The sequence below is a fragment of the Misgurnus anguillicaudatus genome, chromosome 17, assembly GCF_027580225.2.
Source record: "Misgurnus anguillicaudatus chromosome 17, ASM2758022v2, whole genome shotgun sequence".
In the NCBI taxonomy this organism is placed as follows: domain Eukaryota; kingdom Metazoa; phylum Chordata; class Actinopteri; order Cypriniformes; family Cobitidae; genus Misgurnus; species Misgurnus anguillicaudatus.
This window is the reverse complement of record NC_073353.2, coordinates 35,699,830-35,721,357: the sequence shown is the minus strand read 5'-3', so window position 1 is coordinate 35,721,357 and position 21,528 is coordinate 35,699,830. Positions and strand designations below refer to the sequence as shown.

Here is a 21,528-nt window from a genome sequence, read left to right as displayed (position 1 = left end):
CTGGCACTTAGAAAAGGCACTAGTCTTAGAAAAACTCTTGCAAGAACCTCATTTTTGGGCCTATTGACCTCAAACGTGAAACATAACAACTTTAGACTTGTGGCTTTGGGATCATTGCATTTCTAGGTTTCACACACACATTTATCATTAAGATTTTTTTTTATTAAAAAGGTGTTATGCAAAAAAAAGTATTACAATGTACTTCAGCCTCTCTAACTTTTTTAATTTTTATCTTAAAATAATTTTGAAACCTGGAAAACGAAGCTCAAAGTGTCTTCTTTCTAATGATACCACGTATACGCTAAATGGTTTAGTAAAAACAGCCCTTTTAGTGAAAGTAGGTATTTTCATGGTTTGGGCCAGAATGGGGGTGCTTTTCAAGAGGTTAATTACACTTCAATTACAATTATACTAATTTATTACACGGCTCTCTGGAATGCTTGATTCTGATTGGTCAGTTGAGACATTTGCAGGTTCGTTCTTTTCAAATAATAACCGCTCCAAAGTAATAACGCATAGCTGGTACTACTTGTATGTTTAAAATCCCTCCGCGCCAACAAAGATTACTGTTTGGCGCCATCTTGTGACAAACACTGGACAACCGCAATTAAGAATGGAAAATTTTGACATTAATTTTAACATGTACGGAAAAAACTAAACATTTAAACAGTGGATAGAAAAACAAAAAACGACAAGACACAGAGAGCTTATTGAGACTGAACTTGACAAAATAGAGCACAGCTACGAAGCCAACACACAAAAAATACAGAATGGGCATTAAAACTTCTCAAAGACTGGCTAAAAGAGAAAAAATGGAGACAGACAAGTATGAAGCAGAGGAATAAGGTATTACGATCATTTTATGCATTTGTGCAAAGTTTCGCGGAAGGATAAAAATTTTAATTTAAAACAAATATGCCAATAAAATGTTTCAAATTCATATTCATGTCCAGTTTTTTTTCTTATGAAGCAAGTAGCCGTGTAATAAGCGGGATAATGTAGACGCAGCCTGTAGTTATCGCGAAATAAGCCCCTTCAGTGTGATACAAGACCCTTCGCTTCGCGTCGGCTCCTGATCACACTGTCGGGGCTTATTTCCCGATAACTACCGGCTGCCTCTACATTATCCCTTACGTATTTTATAAAATGGCATAAAACTGGGGGGCCCTGGGATTATCTTGAACCCCCCTTCCAGTTCATGCCCCATATGTTTGCTGGCGTCTATTGTTTCTTTTCAAAATAACTTCGCCATCTACTAGCCTGCCATAATACATCTTTAGTCATTATTGCGGATTAAAAACATGTCTAACATGTAATGTGAAATTTTTAAGAAATGAATGGGCCTAGGCTAAATGCTAACACATTCATGACGTGCTGTACAAAGATTAAGTGTATGCATTGAAAAAAGATAGATATGTATCAATTCGTCTAAATTGAGTACATCGTAAAATATTGAAAAACGGTGGTGTTTTCCTTTAATAAATCTCTCACTGTATCCAATCTTAATGTTTGAAACACCTCTCATGGGAAACCAATCTGAATAATTAGATGAGGCGTCTTCTCATGGGATAAGTACATGCAGTCTCATGAAAATTATAAGATGCTGATGAGTCATCAGTGTCAATAAAAAAATGTCACGTACTGTGACATTGACACGAAGATGAACTTACAACGGAAGTGTTTCATTTATGAATTAACATACGGTTCCACTGTCTTTTATGATGAAATCTCAGAAAGTGTAGTTTGGGGTTTTATGACTTTTATTTAAGTAAACATTCTGCGTCTAAACAATGTGATATGCTTTTGAAACCCTTCAAGGTCCAACTTGATTAAAAAAAAATTCAGTATTGATGTAAAATGTTTAACTGTATTCTGATGCCAGCTATGTGTTTTCATTTCCTAGGTAAAGATGCTCTGTATAACATAATAGCTTTTGCGAAGGAGAGCGTAAACGCTCATGTGACCACGCTTAAACCTGAGAACTTCCCCAGTCATGAGAAGGAGCCCTGGCTGGTTGACTTCTTTGCTCCTGTAAGTTATTAATATTTATGAAACTATCTGTTGCACACATCTGATAAAAGACTGTCGAAAGACATCTGTGTTAACTTCCTACCGGTGGCTGATTTTTCTAAGGATGGTGTATAATTATCCACAGGTTTGATCATCATGTATTTGTTCATATATTTTAAAAAATTACCATAAGTTATTTAAAAATCACTTTTTTACTAAATATGGGGATTTGGAAAGACGCAAAGGACAATTTCATGTTTGGGTGAACCAGACTTTTAAAAAATAAACATTTGCATCTGGGTGATTCTCACTAAATCCAGATTTAGAAGGTGTCCAGCATCAGATTTTTTTTAAAAGCCCTTGAAGCCATTTTTTTGTTGTTGCACATATAAGATTAAGGTCTGAACTTACTATAACCATTATTTTTAGAGGATTTAAAAAATATTTTCTATTGAATTATGTAAATTTTTTTTAGATTATCATTATCAAAAATTATCATTACCGCAACATGATATTACATTAAATATATGCATTTACAGACTCATGTTTCGGTAATGAGAACTAAAAAGTTGTTAAGGTATTATGACAAACAAAATTTCAACTTTTATCTGGAGAGAAAAAAATAAGAACTGCTTACCTGGTAGCCATCTTGAGTGTCACAGTCAATTATGTCCCATCCAACAAATTTTTTTTTAAAACAATGATTGAAAATTGTTGCGGAGGATGAGAAAATTGGTCTTGGACACATTTATATTCATTATTATTGTCTCTACATTTACCAATGATCACCAAATACCACATGTTTCTTTACTGTAAATGTTTATAGTATAAACATGCACTGAAGCTTTTTATTTTTTTGATTTTTTAATTATAAATATTTCCATGTCAAAGAACCCAAATCCAGTCATGGACACATTGCGGTAATGAACATTTTCCCCTTAAATGTGAAAAAAATTGGTTTGGATGATGTCATTTGAAATCATGTGCAAAATAGTACATGAAGAGATGTTTGTAACCGTATGCTTCTTATTTTGATACTCTTACTTTGCATTTACTTTTTTATCAAAATGTTTCATGACACCTCATGAGTCTAATTTCACAAGAATCACCCATCTGTGTTTAAATTCTGGGTATCTGATCAACTGATGTAAACTATGAATGAAAGAATGTAAACTACCAGGTGTTTCCTATTTGCATGTCTATATATGTTACCCTGGACCACAAAACTAGTCTTAGGGGCGGTTCACATTTGCAGAAACCGCAAACGTTGGTTGGTTCATGTTGGTTCGCTTGCAGCATTTTAAAAAGTTGAAATGTTTTTAACTCGATGTGGTACAAACGCGCCTAGAAAAAACGAGCGCAACGCGCGCGCGTCGTTTCCATTATGAGCGCGCCTACATTTGAAATAACAAACTTGAGCGCGCAAAAGACATGATATGTGAATCGCCCCTTAAGCAGCACAGGTATAAATGTAGCAAAATCCAAAAATACATTGTATGGCTCAAAATTATATATTTTTCTTTTGTGCCAAAAATCATTAGGATATTAAGTAAAGATCATGTTCCATAAAGATATTTCGCAAATTTCCTACTATGAATATATTAAAAATGTATTTATCATTAGTAATATTTTCTCAATATTTGGATTGTTTTGCACTCTCCTATTCCAGATTTTTAAATAGTTGTATCTCGGCCAAATATTTTCCTATCCTAGCAAACCATACATCAATGAAGAGATGTATAAATCTCAATGGAAACTGGTTTTGTGGTCCAGGGTCACATGTGATTCGATTTTTTTTGTGTGTATGCAGCATGCTTGTTCATATTCGGTAATTAAAAGCTGTAATATCTGTAAACATCATATATTTTATGGCTAATGTTTCTGTCCTACAGTGGTGTCCACCATGTCGAGCTCTTCTTCCTGAACTGAGAAAAGCCTCCATCCAGCTCTTTGGACAGTTGAAATTTGGGACTTTGGACTGTACCGTACACGAGGGCCTTTGCAGTATGTACAGATACACACCACACCATTTCACCCATACTCCTATGTGACAGGTTTCGATGGTTGATCTGGTATGAAAGCTCAATTTTGAAACTGATGACTTTTTTAACATTTAACTGTGGTTTCCTGTCAAGGGGATGCGGAGCGTGTAGTCAATAAAGAGCTTCCTGTTTATTTATTTAAATACACTGCATCTTAAACTTTTCCACAGGAAACCACAATTTGTTTTCAATCATGAAGGTGTGAAATCTCTGCATCAATAGCAGCACCAACCAGAATTGCAATAGTAAAAACGTTATTTTAACCAACACCTGTCCTTTATTGGTCACCCCTGCAGGTAGCCACGCCCCTGATGTACGCTGCTAGTTGAGCCTATGTTTTAGTTGGACTGAGAGCTCAAACAAATAGTTTGCCTTTTTGTTTGGTGGTGCTTGTAGGACATAAACCATCACAAAAAAATTTTATAGCATCATCTAGGATTATTTTCGACTTCTTGTTTGTAAAAAGCAGATTTTTGCAAAATATAAGTACCTGTTTTTAAGACTGCTGGCTCTCATCTCTTGCATTTTTCTCCCCTCAGTACAACGTTCATGCATATCCGACAACAGTCATCTTTAACAAATCCAGCATCCATGAATATGAAGGTCATCACTCTGCAGATGGCATCCTGGAGTTCATAGAGGTGAGAGAGAGGATTGAGACAGGACATATTTGCATGTATTCCTACAATGAACTATACAAAATATGCACAATTTTATATGGTTTTAGTTTTCTTTAAAGAGCATTATTACATTATTATGTATATTTTTAAAATATGTAATGTAAGTCTCAGGTGTGCCTAGAATGTGTCTGTGAAGTTTTAGCTCAAAATACACCAAAGATCATTTATACAGTATGTCCAAAATGTCCCCATATGGGTTTAAGCAAAAATCAGTTTTTGTGTGTGTACCTTTAAATGCAAATGAGCTACAGCTCCTCACTCCTTTGCCAACAGACAGTGAGCACTTTTTGTTAAAAATTGTGAATACAGTATGAGACAATAGTAGGGCTGTCCTCGACTAAGGATTTACATATTCGAATCAGAATTGTCCAATCTTTTCATAGTCGACCGATAGTCGAATCATCTATGTGTGTGTGTGCATGGGTTGGGAGGGGGTCAGACCAGGTACAAATTGATAACTTTTATTTTCTTTCACAAGCAGCACACATAAACAACTTTCTGATAAAGTGACCAAAAACTGTCTTTCAAGTGATGAACGAAGACAAAACTGACCATGCATTTATATATTTTTAAGGTAAAATTTAAGGCAACATTTGTTTAATTATTCATAACATTTTAAAGCCACGATCTACAGAACATCACACAAAAAACATTTTGATAACTAAACCTAAAAATATAACAAAGGTGATCCTGCCTTGGAAACCTCGGCTATAATTCAGTGTTTTTATTTAATTTGGAGAATAAGCGCGTCAAAGCAGTCATGACCAAAAAAAACGACAAATGAGAAATGACAAATAATTTGTGATTGTTACTGCAAATTATAAAAACTAATCTTTATTTACAATTCATAAAAACACTGAAATTAATGATTTTATAGACACTACGCGTTATTATTTAACACAGAAATACCTGCTTGCTTTCACTTTGATCATCTCCATTCACTTTAGATACAGAAACAACTGATGATATTATTTATTTCAGGAATCTCTTTTCTATCATATGAAGGTGAACACCGACAATAATATTAAATCACAAGAAAGACAGTCGTGTCAGGCATAAATATAGGTTCGGTGCAGATATTTTCCGTTTCATCACGGAAATTTAAAGAAACTGCTTACCTAGTATAACTTTTGACAAGATAACCATATGTTTTAAATACATTTTAAAAACGTATACCCGTCGAAAACATCCATTTTTTTAATGTTTAGTTTGATGAACTTCTAAATATGAGACGCAGAGCACCTAGCACGTTCGGCTAAATTGCATGCGCAAGCATGGCCAGCACGCAATAAATCTATACAACGAAAAGCAATCCAAAATGTACAGACTTAAATTAGATCAGAATTTAATATTATAAATAATATATTTTTTTTTTAATAAAATAAGGTCAGAAGTAACAAAGTGCAGAACAAATGTGCAAAATGCCTCAAGTGCACGAAAACAAAACACAAGCCAAATAGATACATCAGATAACCCAGAGTGATTTATAAATTAAATAAAATAAAGAAATTATTAAAAGAATGAAAGTATAGCCAGAATTGCCAGCTTTTTCTTTTAAATGTAGAAACAAAGAGGCAATGGTTTATTTACATAGGAACCTCTTATGGACGTGTAGCCCGGTCACAGGGGTTGCTGGATTTATTAACGCATTTTAAAAATATTTATTGAATGCTGATACTTCACATATTATTTGCAGAATTATAATAATATGCTGTATATTAATATATTGGGAGAAAGCTGTTATATGTGAAATCAGAGTTGTGCACAGAGCACCCATAAACGGCCAAAATGAAAGGATCCTCATTTCATAACACATCTGCGACGATTCGACTGTGAGATTGGTAGTCGAATCAGGCTTCTCCTATCGATGCATGGAATCTTCGACTATTCGGGTCACCCCTAGACAATAGTATCCTTAGCGCTACAACATGCTAACAAACACATTTAGAAAAGCATTTGGGTAAAATTAAACAGTCAGTCAGAGGCCGTGGGCGGGGCTTTGTTTGTGTGAAGTCACATTCTAATGAGACTGCTTTGGTTTAATGGAGAAAAATCAAGAAGGAGAAGGTGGATTTTTTTAATTCTAGGGTTGTTGTGTTCACACACAGCTAATGCACATTTATGTCCAAACACTGTGTAAAAGTACATTTTGCATAATATGGGCCCTTTAAACATCTTGAATTAACTTTTTTTTTAGATTTTTGTCTGATTGAGAAAGTAAAATGAGCTGTATAGATCTTGTCTTGATATTGATGAGATATTGTATTGGCATTCTGCAGGATCTGGTGAATCCTGTGGTGGTGACGTTGACCCCAGAGTCATTTCAGGAGCTGGTAAAAAGACGCAAGTCTACAGAAACGTGGATGGTTGATTTCTATGCACCGTGGTGTGGCCCCTGCCAGGCCCTGCTGCCGGAATGGAGGAGAATGGCACGGGTATGACCAAATCCCTTTCCGCTCTGAAATATACAACTGATTGCTTATCTGAGCACAAAAACATTACTCAATGTCCTGGTATTATTACTGGTTTAAAGTTGTGCATGATGCCCGCACAAAAAAAGCTTAAAGGTCTGTTTACACTATGGACGTTATAAAAAATATTTTTATTCTTAAAATGTTTAAAAACGCCAAAGTTTATCACCAATGCACACTAAAAGAATTATTTTACATCTTAAACTTATTTTAACTACATTTACATTTATGCCTTTGGCAGATGCTTTTATCCAAAGTAAATTACAAGACTTTTTTTTATCAGTATGTATTTTCCCTGGGTTCAAACTAGGGATGCACTGAAATGAACATTCTTGGCCGAAATCGAAAACCGAAAAAAGCAAACCAAGGCCGAAAAACCGAAACACCGAAAGAAATTATTATGCCAATTATTAGTACAATTGCATTTATGGCTATCACTGTGTACTAACTAGGGGTGTGTGACAAATCAAAAAACTCACAGTTCGGATCACATTACAGTTTTTGAGGAACAGATCAGATTATTTTTCGGATCAGCAAAAAGCGGGTGGGAAAAATCTAATAAACAATAAAGAAATTGCAAACATTTATAAAAAAAAGTTGTACATTAATAAGGTCTGAAATCAGCATTAGGTACAGAAATCAAATTAAATGAATCATTACACAATAAATTAAATATATTATTATTTTTAGAGCTATTTGTTTCTTTGTCATGGGTTGTTTGATCAACATTAATGACACAGACTTAAGTAGGTTAATCTGACTGTAATCTATACATACACTTAAGACATAAACAAATGTTTTTATTAGAAAAAGAATACTGTGGAGATAATTTTGTTTATATGTGCCCTATCAATAACAGAGAGAGTTTATGTTTGCTTGTTTTTTTTTAAACGCATCTCTCTCGTATGTGCACTATTAAGGGCACTTAAACGCACACACACAGAGGAGGGTGAATCTCAAACAGCGCAACAGTCGCTCCACATAAAAACGTTACGTTGTGTTTCATTGCTTTATTTGCCAACTGTATTTTAATGGATTACAGTATGAGACACATTAGCGCGACTCTCTCTAAAGTTTACACATCAAGAAATGCTTTATCTTTACAGACGCGTGCAAACAGCTCGACCGTGAGTGAAACCTGCTTGAGCACGAAGGGGAGGGGTGGGTGACGACTGATCACCGTGAGTGAAACCCAAGCGCTAGCGCACAGATGGGAGGGCGCGGTTGATATTCATTTTCGGTTGACATCTTCGGCTGGATTTTTTATTTCGGCCCGAAACCGATAATGCCATTTTCGGCCAAAATTTTTGGTGACAGAAATTTCAGTGCACCCCTAGTTCAAACCCATGAATCCTTTGTGCTGCTAACACAATGCTCTACCATTATGTAATACACATTAACATGTGTCTGTTTTCAGATGCTAAGTGGTGTTATAAATGTGGGCACAGTTGATTGTCAAAAACACCATTCGCTTTGTCAGAGCGAGGACGTCCGAGCGTACCCAGAGATCCGGCTCTTCCCTCAGAACAGCAACCGACGAAACCAATACCAGTGCGCTTTCATTTCTCACTTATAATAGTTTGTGTCTGTACCTTGCAAACAGTTACACACTAATTCTGTTTTTCCTCTTTCATTTGTTACAGAAGTTACAATGGATGGCATAGGGATGCATTTTCACTTAAGACTTGGGCGCTGAGGTGAGCAGAATCAGTATCACTTTATCTTAAAGGAGCATTTCACCCGTAGAAACATTAATTTTTATTGAAAGTGCATCATATTTGTAGTCGAAATGTAACATACATTTCGAATTTGGTGCCTATTTGACCGAGAAAAGGGGTGTTTGTAGTCTCACTCCCTCAACAAAAATATAGCATTTCCTTCTTTCAATGATGCAAAATGATGATTTTTACATCATTGAAAGAAGGAAGTGCAACAGTGAAATCTGTATTTCTCCTGTCTCAGTGGCAACTGTGGAAATAATGCACAACCATTCAAAAACATGACTGGCGTTCTAACTATACAAAGATTAATGCAAGTGGGTGAAGTGTCCCTTTAAGAACATTATGCGGCAGTCCTGGACAATATACTGTATATATCTTAATACAAAAAAACTTAATACAGAATAGAAAAATATTATTATAACTTGATCTAAACGGCTTTAGATTTACTTAAATTAAAAATCAGTTTTAAATTGATTTATTGAAACCTAAATGAATCAGACCTGCCAGCCCTAGAGCTGTTTTTATTGTTTTAGGTCATAAGAAAAGAAGGGCTTGTAACATTGAGTTTTAAACACATAGTCGTGCTAGCAAATTCATTGTAAATATTCAATGTCACTTATGCATATATAAAGAGTTATTTTAGTTTATTAATAATTTAAAGGTGCATTATGTAACGTTTAGAAGGATCTCTTGACAGAAATTAAAATACATAACTTTATTATCAGTGTTGTAAAGACCGAATATTCGGCCACCGATATTTTGGGCCGAAAATGGCCCCAAAGAGCATTTTCGTTTTTCGTCTGAAAGACTTTTATCACCGAAACAATACGGTCCAAATGATGTGATGATGCGAACAGAAACCGAAACCTGCACGTGCTTGTTTGCTGTGTGGACGTATTTCAGTATCACTGTGTCTCAATTCGTTCCATAGCTCCAGAGGTCGTGAATCAGTATATCGTGTATGCAGGTTTGGGCACTGATAAGGACCCTAGCTCACTTGACATTGGGACACTGTTCACTTATTATCCTGCGACAGGGCTGCTTAAAGGAGTAGTCCACTTTAAAGATGGGGCCCATTGACCCACCACAGCATTTTTATGTCCTACTATGAAAAGTCAATGGACCCCATTTTTAAAGTGGACTACTCCTTTAAGCGTGTTGTGATCACTCACAGCTGTTACTAATCAACAATTGGCAAAACCAACATCTCTCTAACTTAATTTTTAAACAGTACATTGTGAAAAACGAAATCATTATTCTCTTGCATATCTGTGTATAAAATTTGAGAAATATAATTACATTTTAAATATAATTTTTTTACAAATTCAAACAAATATTGTTAGAAAATTGCTTTGTTACTTTCGTCCCGCGTTACTTTTCGCCCCGGTGGGGTCAAGTTACACATTTTAGTTTGAATTTAATTTTATACTGTGGTAAATAAATATTTGCATAATTTGTAATTGATTTATTCCTTGAAACTTTAATATTAATTTATGCAATTGCAATGCCTTGATTTTAGTAAAGTAAGTTAGTACACAGTCATAGCCATAAATGCAATGGTACTAACAATTGGCATAATTTCTTTCTGTGTTTCAGTTTTCGCCTTGGTTTCCTCTTTTTCGGTTTCGACCATGAATTTTAAAGGGGCCGTGAATTGGTCGATTTTATTGCTTTATGACGTTGATTGATGTCTACTTATGCATTTCGCGTTGTTTTTACATTCAAAAACATCAAAAGCAATAAGTAATACGCTATTTTGTAACATGGATTAGTGGCTGTCTTGAGAAATGGTTCGTTTGAAGGGGCGGGCCGCATTGAAGACCTGAACGTAAACACCCACTGCTATGATTGGACAGCTTCATTCCCCGTCATTACATGTAGGGAAATGTTTTTAAAACATTAATGTGATAAAAATAGCAGCCGAACACAAATATGTTTGAGACACAAAAGATTCTGGGTGCTAAACATGATACACATAAATGACAATACGTATATTAAAGTAGAAACAAAACTCGACGTGACTAAATTACCGTATAAAACACAGTAAGCGTGCATCCGAATCTAAACTGCGGCTAATAAATCCTTATCAATAACTTTGTATATTTCTATTGTGCTTGTGAGGTTGCTTTTACATTCACATAATGTTAAATACCACAGTTATATGATAAAAAATAAGCTTTGTTGAGTGTTTGACCTTTCAAACGCAACTTGCCTAAGTTACCGTATACAACACAGTAAACGGGCATCAGAATCTAAACTGCGGTTGATAAATCCTTCCTTATAACTAACTTTGTATATTTCTACCTTTAAATTACAGTCGTATTGTTAAGTGTTGTACCTTTATTAATCGTTTAATGTTTTTAGTAAATTAAAACAGTCAACAAACGTATTTAGACACGGATGTTACAACAGGACACATCAAGCAATCTCTTTTAACAAAGCAATAGTGAAACGCAGTAACTTAAATAAAGTAAAATGTCTTACTGTGAATTATACTGCTGTGTCATTGTTGTCAGATCCAATATAAGTGGTGCTTCTGACTGAGTCTCTCTGCAAATCCAGCATCGACTTCTTTACAAATGAATCCATGTCCACAACGTTAACAAACGCTCCCCACACGAGCTGGAACTTCTTCAAAAGCAAACTTTATCCAAGCATATTGCTAATGTTAGGTTCCAAGCCTCCGAATTGAAGTATTTAGCTTCTGTGTTGTTCCCATGGTTGTTCCCACGCGGTTCTTTCAAAACCGAAAAAGCGTTTCCATGGTATCATAACAGATCACCGCGTCAAAATAAAAGTCTCTCAGAAAAAATGTATTTAAAAAGTCATTTTGGTTAAATTTGTCAATCTTTAAAGACATGTTTACTTACTGAGACACACGTGTCACGCGAAGCTGTGGGCGGGGCTACAAAAGTAGACTTGTCCTTTTGGTTATGGGGAGGTGTTTCAATTCTACTTTGACGTCATAGATTTCCGAATTTTAGACTGGAGTTTTTAGCTGGCTTGGTGCCAAAGACGGTTATATTTCAGTAGCACGAACGTTTTCAGTTTTGAAACTTGCAGGATGTTCATTTAAGTATGATGACCTCTTATATAACAAATTATCAAGTTAAAATTGAGTTTTTGATTCACCGCTCCTTTAATTTCAGTCCATCCTTAGTAAAGACCTTACAAAATGAACTGTATATTTTTATTACCTTAACTCTTTTCCTGCCATTGACAAGTTAACTCGTCAATTAAGAGAAAACGCATCCCTGCCAATGATGAGTTTTTACACCAATTCATATTTCCGATATTATTCACAAGGTCGCGCTCTTACTCAACTTGTTAAACACTAGGGCTGTGCCGATACATGGCGTTCTCCATTAAAAAGACCTGCTTGAAATCGATAGTGTATCGCAAGGCTCCGATTCTGTGTTTCATGCACAGCTTGTGTATGTACTACGGCTATGTGATCAATAGGAAGTCCTTATCAATCTAAAATCACTATGAGTCGTTTATAACGTGCATTTAAAAAAGCACCACTCGCCAAACACAATAATTAAAAACATTTTTATTATCATGAAAATACCTGAAAATCAGCGATATAAATATTCCTATAGACATTTCCTGGAATAGCGTTTGTAATGGTACTTTTTCTGTGGCACAAATGTCGTTTTTGCACAAGAGCGCCCTCTGGCTTTTGGATGTGGCGGCATTTCACTGTAATTCATTAAAATTCATTCATTAAGAAAACGCGCATTTGCACGATTAATCAGCACAGCCCTATTAAACACTGAGGCATCCACTAAGAACAAACAGTAATCCCTCTGTGTATGTTTTGATCATCGCTCTGTATCTGATCTCTAACAAAAGTCCTTCACAAAAATGCAATTATCTCAGCTTTTTGCTCAAAATTTGGTATTTTTAAAGAAACCTACCTATATTAAAGAGGTGATAAAACAGAACAAGTGAAGGTAGGATGAAAGTTTTTTGTTTGTTTAAAAGCAGAAGGTCTGTTCTTCATTTGATATGTTTATATATTTAAAGAAGAACATTTTCTGCAAGGAGTTTAACTTTTGTGAAAATCCTTAAAAATGCTGTTGCTGGCTGGCAACTTTTTTTAAAACGCTGGCGGGGAAAGATTTAAAATGAGCCGTTTTTATCTACACGTTTCGCGTCATCATGTTTCTACAGTAGCCCTAAACGAACAAACTGCGCTACAGAATGCGTTTGTAACAACATTGTCTCAGACGACGAGATGTTTGTCCCGTGGCAGCTACCGTAGCTTCACTACAGGTATGTGTTTCAAAAGGGAGGGGTGAGCTGTGGACTGAGCCATTGATTGCAATTCACAGGCTGTGTCCCAATTCGAAGGTTGCGACCTTCTAAGGACGTATTCTAAGACCGATTGCATCACAGCAGCGCGACTTGAGGCTAGTAAGGCCGTCCCAATTCAAAGGATGCTTAGAATGAAGCCTCAAAATGGGTCCTCATTTCTCCGCGCTGTTAAGGATAGAACGAATGAATCCTTATCAGCCGAGGATATCCCAAGAGTCATTGCGCGCCTGCAACGGCTGCATAGTATAACGGCTGGATATTCTAAAATAAACAATTAAAACCTTTATTAAATACAAGTGTATTTATCAGAAAACATTTTTCTTGTCACTGTTTTAGTATTATACGTTATGTTTTGTGTTAATATTATTAATTAATTCATAGTTTTTATGTTGCGTATATTTCTAAGGTTGATTAATTTGATATACTGTTAAATAGTTTAATCTACAAAACGTGCTATATTTTCTAAAATAAATTAATATTTTTCTGATTCCATATTTATTTTAATAAGTCAGAAACATCTCAGCTGTGTCCTGCTGACAGGCGAGAACCAAGCTTCCACCTTGAAAGACCGAGTGCTCACCTTTTAAGGTCGCATGCTTATAAGATTGCAGCCCTTGAATTGGGACACAGCTACAGTCTCACCGCTAGATGCTACTAAAAATAGTAGCGTTAAAGCAGTGTTTCTCAAACCTTACCACTTTATCTTTCGATTTTTTTCTGAGGACCACCTAACAGAATCCCACTCTAACACGCCCCCAAAAAAACAACAAGATAGTAAGGATAAGCTAAATTTAAGTTTAATATGCAACTGTTACGAGTCAAAAACTAATTTTTTAAACACAAATGCAATGCTATGTTCAGAAATTATTATATGAATTTTATTTCATTTGAACAAGTAAATGTGAAATGAGTTACAGCTTAATATGAACAACAAACTGCACATGTGAAAAAAAACCTGCAATTAAACATTCTGTAACAGCCTAGGTCCCACTTAATGTCATTCCAAAGAGCCCTTAGTTTAAAACTGAAGTGGTGGGTATATGAAGTCTATGGTTGTAACTATGGTAACAATAAAATGCTGAAAAAAAGTTCCCCTTAATGTCCAAAATCTCTGAAATTACAGGAATTTTACACATGAAACAAAAACTAGTACATTTCAAAACTAATAGATCTGGATTTTAGCTGCTTTCAGTTGACGCTTGATCCTTCTTTTGATTCCTCTTTGGTTTAGCCACCGATCCATTTTTATGTTAAACAGAAAGGCAAGAACTGATATCACAGTTTCACAAGTGCATTAAAAATCTACTTAAATAAGTGACGATTCAGGGCTCCAGACTGCCACCAAATGGTGGCATTTTGCCACCAAAATTTAAGAGTGTGCCACTGAATTTTACATCCAGTCGCACATGGGCGACCAGTAAATTTGACTTTTTTTGTGATGTGACACTGAATTTGAAAACAGCACTTTATAGTTTTTGCATGTATCATTAAAGTGTTTATTACTAATACAGTGGAAATTAGTAAAAATTTGAATATTTGGTTAGCATGTTGATTTACGGTGTGTGCCCCTAAATTTTCTGGTTGCGCCCCAAAAATTTTCAGTTGGGGGCCACTGCGCTCCTAGTAAAAAAAGTTAGTCTGGAGCCCTGCGATTGTATAAACACTTGCCTAGTTTAGGTCATCTTTTGGCGGACCACTGGGGGGGTTTGGCGGACCACTAGTGGAATTACTGCCTTAAAGGGATAGTTCACCCAAAAATGTTGTTCTGTCATAATTTACTCATCCTCATGTTGCTAAAAACCAGCATAAATTTCTTTCTACTGATAAACATGAAGGATGATATTTTGAGAAATTTTTGTAACCAAACCATTCGTGGATCCCATTCATTTCCATAGTAGGAAAAAAAGAATACCATGAAAGTGAATGGGGTCCGCGAATGGTTTAAAAACATGTCTCAAAATATCTTCCTTTGTGTTCATCCAGAACAAAGAAATTTAAAGATTTGTAACAACATGAGAGTGAGTAAATGATGACAGAATTTTCATTTTTGGGTGAACTATCTCTTTAAAATAATTTTTAGTTTAAGTTTAGTTTAATTTTTAGTAATGTTGCTATAAGCATTTGTCATTTTATTAGTTTTCACACTAATGTTGCTGTTTAGGTTAATTTCAGTTGTTTTGTTTTATTTAATTTCAGTTTTGTTTTTATTTTGTTTTAGTGAATCATTTTAATTAAACTTAATGATTTTAAGTTAAAGTTAATTTTAGCAAAGGGCTACATTTTATTTGATTTCAAAGACTTGTTTTAATAGTTTGTTTGTTTTAGTTAACGATAATGACCCTGTCCATAACATCTAAATCTCTTTAGTGGTTATTAGAGAGACAATGTTTTTTTTTCACTTAGCATAGGGTATTTGGGAATGCTTTGGGTTTGATTTTAAAGTAATTGCTGTTATAATGATGCAAAGATTTGCCATTTATGGCATTTTATAAGCTTTGACCCCGGGACTCTTCTGTCTTTAGCTCTCTGCCTCGAGCCTCAGTGGATCTGTCACCTGAAGATTTTACCAAAAAGGTTTTAGGAGGAAAGGATCACTGGGTGTTAGATTTCTACGCCCCATGGTGTGGCCCTTGCCAGCAGTTTGCCCCAGAGTTTGAAGTCCTTGCCAGGGTGAGAGAGTTTTTTTGTACTTAGGATTTAATTCAACAACCGATTAACACACTTCAGCCTGATGCCTAAAGAAGCTTATAATTAAGGGAGTATTCCATTTTCTTGGGGGAAAAATCCAGATAATTTACTCATCCGGGATGTTGATGTCTTTCTTTGTTCAGTCGAGAAGAAGTTGTGTTTTTTGGGGAAAACATTGCAGGATTTTTCTCATTTTGATGGACTTTGGTGGACACCAACAATTAACACTTAACACGTAACAGTTTTTTTCAACGGAGTTTCAAAGGACTACAAACAATCCCAAACGAGGCATAAGTGTCTTATATAGCAAAACGATTGTCATTTTTGACAAGAAAAACAACAAACATACACCTTCAAAGCACAACTTCTCATCTAGATCCGGTCGTGATGCGCCAGCTGACCCCTCGCAATACGTCATGACGTCAAGAGGTCACAGAAGACGAACGCGAAACTCCGCCCCAGTGTTTACAAGTGTGTTGAAAGAGGACCGTTTCTACGTTGTTGTATGTCAACTGATACAAATTAATGTCTTTGTGTCAGTTTATTGCTTAAAATGGTCCGCAAATGTGCATTTTATATATGTAACAAGTGACCTCCCTACATCACTACGCATTTACGTTAGGTCACGCTGGACCGGACCTAGACGAAAAGTTGTGGTTTAAAAGAGCATATATTTAAAAGACAATCGTTTCGCTAGATAAGACCCTTATGCCTCGTTTGGGATTGTTTATAGTCCTTTGAAACTCCATTGAAAAAAACTGTTACGTGTTGAGTTAAGTGTTAATTGTTGGTGTCTATTAAAGTCCATTAAAATGAGAAAAATCTGAAATGTTTTCCTCAGGAAACATAATTTCTTCTCGACTGAACAAGGAGGGACGTCAGCGTTTTGGATGACATGATGGTGAGTAAATTATTTGGATTTTTTTTTTAAGAAAATGGAATATTCCTTTAAAGTTTGGAAATCTGTTATTGGCATACAAATAAATGCTGTTAAATATAAACAACCATTGGTAATCAAGTACTGGTATTTTCAAGAAATGCACTTCAATTGGCAGGTACTTGTAATGCTTCAGCAAGTCGCATGCATTTTTCTTTCATGCTTTGATGAAAAGGTTTTGCATGTATGCAAATATATTCTGAACAAAATGCATTGAATTTTAGGCTGTTTTGAACTTTAAACCTCAGCCGTTTGACCAACATGCCACTGAACTTAAGTTACTGCTCTGTATTTCTCTTTAACGTGTAACAAAGCAGTCCTGCCCACTAATAGCTACAAAAACTAAATATATCACAATAAAAGACTATAGCAAAATATCCATTTCTAAGTCTCAGCGTGACTCATAGTTTGCTGTAGTGTTTTGATCATAATGAATTCACTTGCTCTGCAGATGATGAAGGGCACGGTAAGAGCCGGCAAAGTGGACTGTCAGGCACATTACCAGATCTGTCAGAGCGCCGGGATCAAGGCTTACCCCACCGTCAGGTTTTACCCCAGCCTGGGCATCCGGCGGGTAAGTATAACCCATCTTTGGATAAATGCATCTGCCAATTGTGTAAATTTAAACACTTTCTATTGCTCATTTTTTAGCGAGATCAAGGCGGAGAGCACATTAACAGCCGGGACGCCAGCGTCATCGCAGACATTCTCCGACAGCGACTACAGCAACTCGCAATACAGGGAAAAAACTTTAAGGTAGCTGTATTCACAGACTTTGCAATCTGGCATTTAGTTAATCGTGTTTACACATCTTGATGTCAATCCATTTTTTCCCACAGGATGAACTTTAGGACATCTTGTGATCCACCAAAGCTTCAGCGGCGAGAAAAACTTGATAAACAGACTCTTTAATGAGAGCGGGACTTTTTGTGTTTGTTCACTGCCAAATGGACCCTAGAGAGGAGTGATATGTGGTGATATCATCATCTCAGCTGCTTCAGAGAGGATTTAAAGAAGAAATAACAGACCTGCAAATATGATGCGTTACTGAAACAAGAAGAGGTCACCACAGTGCAATTTTTATGACTGTAATATATATGAATGTACTGTCAACGTTAATGTTTCTTCAAACAGACTGTATTTATGACTGTAACAGATGCTTTTTCTTATCACAGCTTTTTGAAGGGTATTTGTGTTTATCTCTGTGACTTCTGCTTAAACTATTCTTACAAGTCCTGGTCCTGTTATAAACTAATTTGGGTTACATTTCTGCAACTTTTGTATATTTGTTTTTCAGAATTTCAGATTTGCCAAGTTCACCAAATCCTAACACTACACTGGTTATAATGGTTTCTGAATGACTTCTGTAGTTGAGTTTTTCTACATTTCTACAGATCCATCTAAATCGTCTCTTTGCTTTTTTTTGTTTTAACCACATTTCTTTGCAGATGTTTGCTGTAGTAGAATAAATCTATTAACTTTTTTTCGTGTTATCGGTGTGTGAATAATCACGTGACATTGCACAAGGTGTCCGCTAGATGGCAGTGATGTAATAATAATGCCAATGTTTACGTTGTCTGTTTTAGTGTACACACAACAGTAGCTTAGTAGTAAACGTTAAACAATGCTAGGTTCATGCTTAAATATGCCAAGTAAATATAATTTTTTACAAGTTATTCCTCTTGAAATAATTAATTAACATTGTTCAGTCTGATGTGTCCCAGTGCTGCACGACAATCATATATTAAAAAACTCATCGTAAAAGCATATCGTAAACACGTAAGTGTTGTTTTGGCCTGTCAGCAGCTAACGTTACCCACCGATTTGTCGTAATAGTAGGCTATGGGCAAACAAACACACTACTCACATTTTCTAAAGAAATAATTCGTCAGCTTTGCCAGTTCAATTTCTGAGCACTTAAATATTAACTTTTAGTCTTTTGCCCAGAAATGAGTACAAACATTCTCAAAGAGATGGTAAAATATCTTACATTTGTGTGGCGTCACCGTGTAAATTCTTGTTTTAAAAAAATCTTCCTAAACATTCTCCCATCTGTCATTGGTCAAAAAACACATAGTCCCGCCCCAAATTCACGCCATTGGTTGAGCCAATACAACAGTGAAACGTCACAAAATAGCATTTATTTACCCGTTTCAACCATGGTTTCAACATATTAAAAGTAAAAATAATTTTAACATCGAAACTTTGCCTGCCCGCTTGTCATTTTCCAAATATGTGCACGTAATATTTAAATATACACTTATAAAGACATTTACAAGCTTAGAAGCAAAATTTTGCTTACAAAACACTGGGCAATTTGTAAGTCTCTTTGAATTAAACTGTCTGATAACTTAAATACATGTAAAAAGCTGGTTTAGCAGGCTGGTTTTATGGGGGTTTTGACCACCTTTAACTGGTCTTAGCAGGCCAGTCTTAGCTGTTTAGCATTGTTCAGACTGGTCTTAGGTGGTCAATATTGGTCATAGTGGTCTGAGTTTATCTGGCTAGTCGTAGCCTGGATTTAGTTGTTTAATATAGGTGATTCTGGTCAGTATTTGTCAGAGTGGACTAAGCTGGTCAGTATTGCTCTTGCTGGTTTTCGCTGTGATATTCTAAGGGTCCACTGGTCTTTGCTGGTCAAAATTGGTCAGTGCTGGGCAGGCTGTTCCTAGTGGACGTAGTATAAATCAGGCTGGTCTTAGCCTGGTCTTAGCTGTTCAATATAGGTCTGGATGATCTTGGTCAATATAGGTCAGGCTGGTCTTAGTTGTTCAATTCTGGTCATAGTGGTCTAAGCTTAATATATTAATAAGTTTAATATAGGTGATGCTGGTCATTATTGGTCAGAGTGGTTTAAGATGGAATTAGCTGGTCTTTCCTGGTCAGGCTGTTTTTAGTGGTTTAGTGTAAGTCAGATTGGTCTTTACCCTGGTCTTAGCTGTTAGATCAGGCTAGTCTCATTTGGTCGGGAAGGTCTTAGGGGGTCAATATTGGTTAGGCTGGTCTTAGCTGGTCAGTATTGGTCAAGCTAGTTTTAGCTGTATTATATACTATGGGTCCGCTGGTCAAAATTGTTCAGGCTGGTCTTAGCTGTTCAATATAGGTCAGGCTAGTCTCATTTGGTCGGGATGGTCTTAGGTGGTCAATATTGGTTAGGCTGGTCTTAGCTGTTCAATGCTGGTCATAGTGGTCTAAGCTGATCTGGCTAGTGATAGCTTGGTATTATTTTTTTAATATAGGTGATGCTGGTCAGAGTGGTCCAAGATGGAATTAACTGGTCAGTATTGGTCAGGCTAGTAATATACTGTGGGTCCACTGGTCAAAATTGTTCAGGCCGTTCTTTGCTGGGCAGGCTGTTTCTATTGTTTTAGTTTAAGTCATGCTGGTCTTAGCTGTTCAATATAGGTTAGGCTAGTCTCATTTGGTCTGGATTGTCTTAGGTGGTCAATATTGGTTAGGCTGGTCTTAGCTGGTCAGTATTGGTCAAGCTAGTTTTAGCTGTATAATATAAGGGTCCACTGGTCTTCGCTGGTCAAAATTGTTCAGGCTGGTCTTAGCTGTTCAATATAGGTCAGGCTAGTCTCATTTGGTCGGGATGGTCTTAGGTGGTCAATATTGGTTAGGCCGGTCTTAGCTGTTCAATGCTGGTCATAGTGGTCTAAGCTGATCTGGCTAGTGATAGCTTGGTATTATTTTTTTAATATAGGTGATGCTGGTCAGAGTGGCCCAAGATGGAATTAACTGGTCAGTATTGGTCAGGCTAGTAATATACTGTGGGTCCACTGGTCAAAATTGTTCAGGCCGTTCTTTGCTGGGCAGGCTGTTTCTATTGTTTTAGTTTAAGTCATGCTGGTCTTAGCTGTTCAATATAGGTTAGGCTAGTCTCATTTGGTCTGGATTGTCTTAGGTGGTCAATATTGGTTAGGCTGGTCTTAGCTGGTCAGTATTGGTCAAGCTAGTTTTAGCTGTATTATATACTGTGGGTCCGCTGGTCAAAATTGTTCAGGCTGGTCTTAGCTGTTCAATATAGGTCAGGCTAGTCTCATTTGGTCGGGATGGTCTTAGGTGGTCAATATTGGTTAGGCTGGTCTTAGCTGTTCAATGCTGGTCATAGTGGTCTAAGCTGATCTGGCTAGTGATAGCTTGGTATTATTTTTTTAATATAGGTGATGCTGGTCAGAGTGGTCCAAGATGGAATTAACTGGTCAGTATTGGTCAGGCTAGTAATATACTGTGGGTCCACTGGTCAAAATTGTTCAGGCCGTTCTTTGCTGGGCAGGCTGTTTCTAGTGTTTTAGTTTAAGTCATGCTGGTCTTAGCTGTTCAATATAGGTTAGGCTAGTCTCATTTGGTCTGGGTTGTCTTAGGTGGTCAATATTGGTTAGGCTGGTCTTAGCTGGTCAGTATTGGTCAAGCTAGTTTTAGCTGTATAATATAAGGGTCCACTGGTCTTCGCTGGTCAAAATTGTTCAGGCTGGTCTTAGCTGTTCAATATAGGTCAGGCTAGTCTCATTTGGTCGGGATGGTCTTAGGTGGTCAATATTGGTTAGGCCGGTCTTAGCTGTTCAATGCTGGTCATAGTGGTCTAAGCTGATCTGGCTAGTGATAGCTTGGTATTATTTTTTTAATATAGGTGATGCTGGTCAGAGTGGCCCAAGA

At 36.4% G+C, this 21,528-nt stretch overlaps 1 protein-coding gene across 1 annotated transcript in view; it reads left to right on the top strand.

Moving 5' to 3' along the window:
* Nucleotides 1–18,352, top strand: part of dnajc10 (DnaJ (Hsp40) homolog, subfamily C, member 10) — a 29,322-nt gene extending 10,970 nt beyond the window's left edge. Inside the window, exons 14-23 of the mRNA XM_073854689.1 lie at nucleotides 1,904–2,031; nucleotides 3,903–4,023; nucleotides 4,596–4,693; nucleotides 7,012–7,167; nucleotides 8,621–8,754; nucleotides 8,847–8,900; nucleotides 15,767–15,914; nucleotides 17,321–17,443; nucleotides 17,521–17,625; nucleotides 17,709–18,352. Of these exons, the coding sequence (XP_073710790.1) occupies nucleotides 1,904–2,031; nucleotides 3,903–4,023; nucleotides 4,596–4,693; nucleotides 7,012–7,167; nucleotides 8,621–8,754; nucleotides 8,847–8,900; nucleotides 15,767–15,914; nucleotides 17,321–17,443; nucleotides 17,521–17,625; nucleotides 17,709–17,720 (1,079 nt within the window). The 3' untranslated portion in view covers nucleotides 17,721–18,352. The remainder of the gene's footprint in view (nucleotides 1–1,903; nucleotides 2,032–3,902; nucleotides 4,024–4,595; nucleotides 4,694–7,011; nucleotides 7,168–8,620; nucleotides 8,755–8,846; nucleotides 8,901–15,766; nucleotides 15,915–17,320; nucleotides 17,444–17,520; nucleotides 17,626–17,708) is intronic.
* Nucleotides 18,353–21,528: the final 3,176 nt, after the last annotated feature.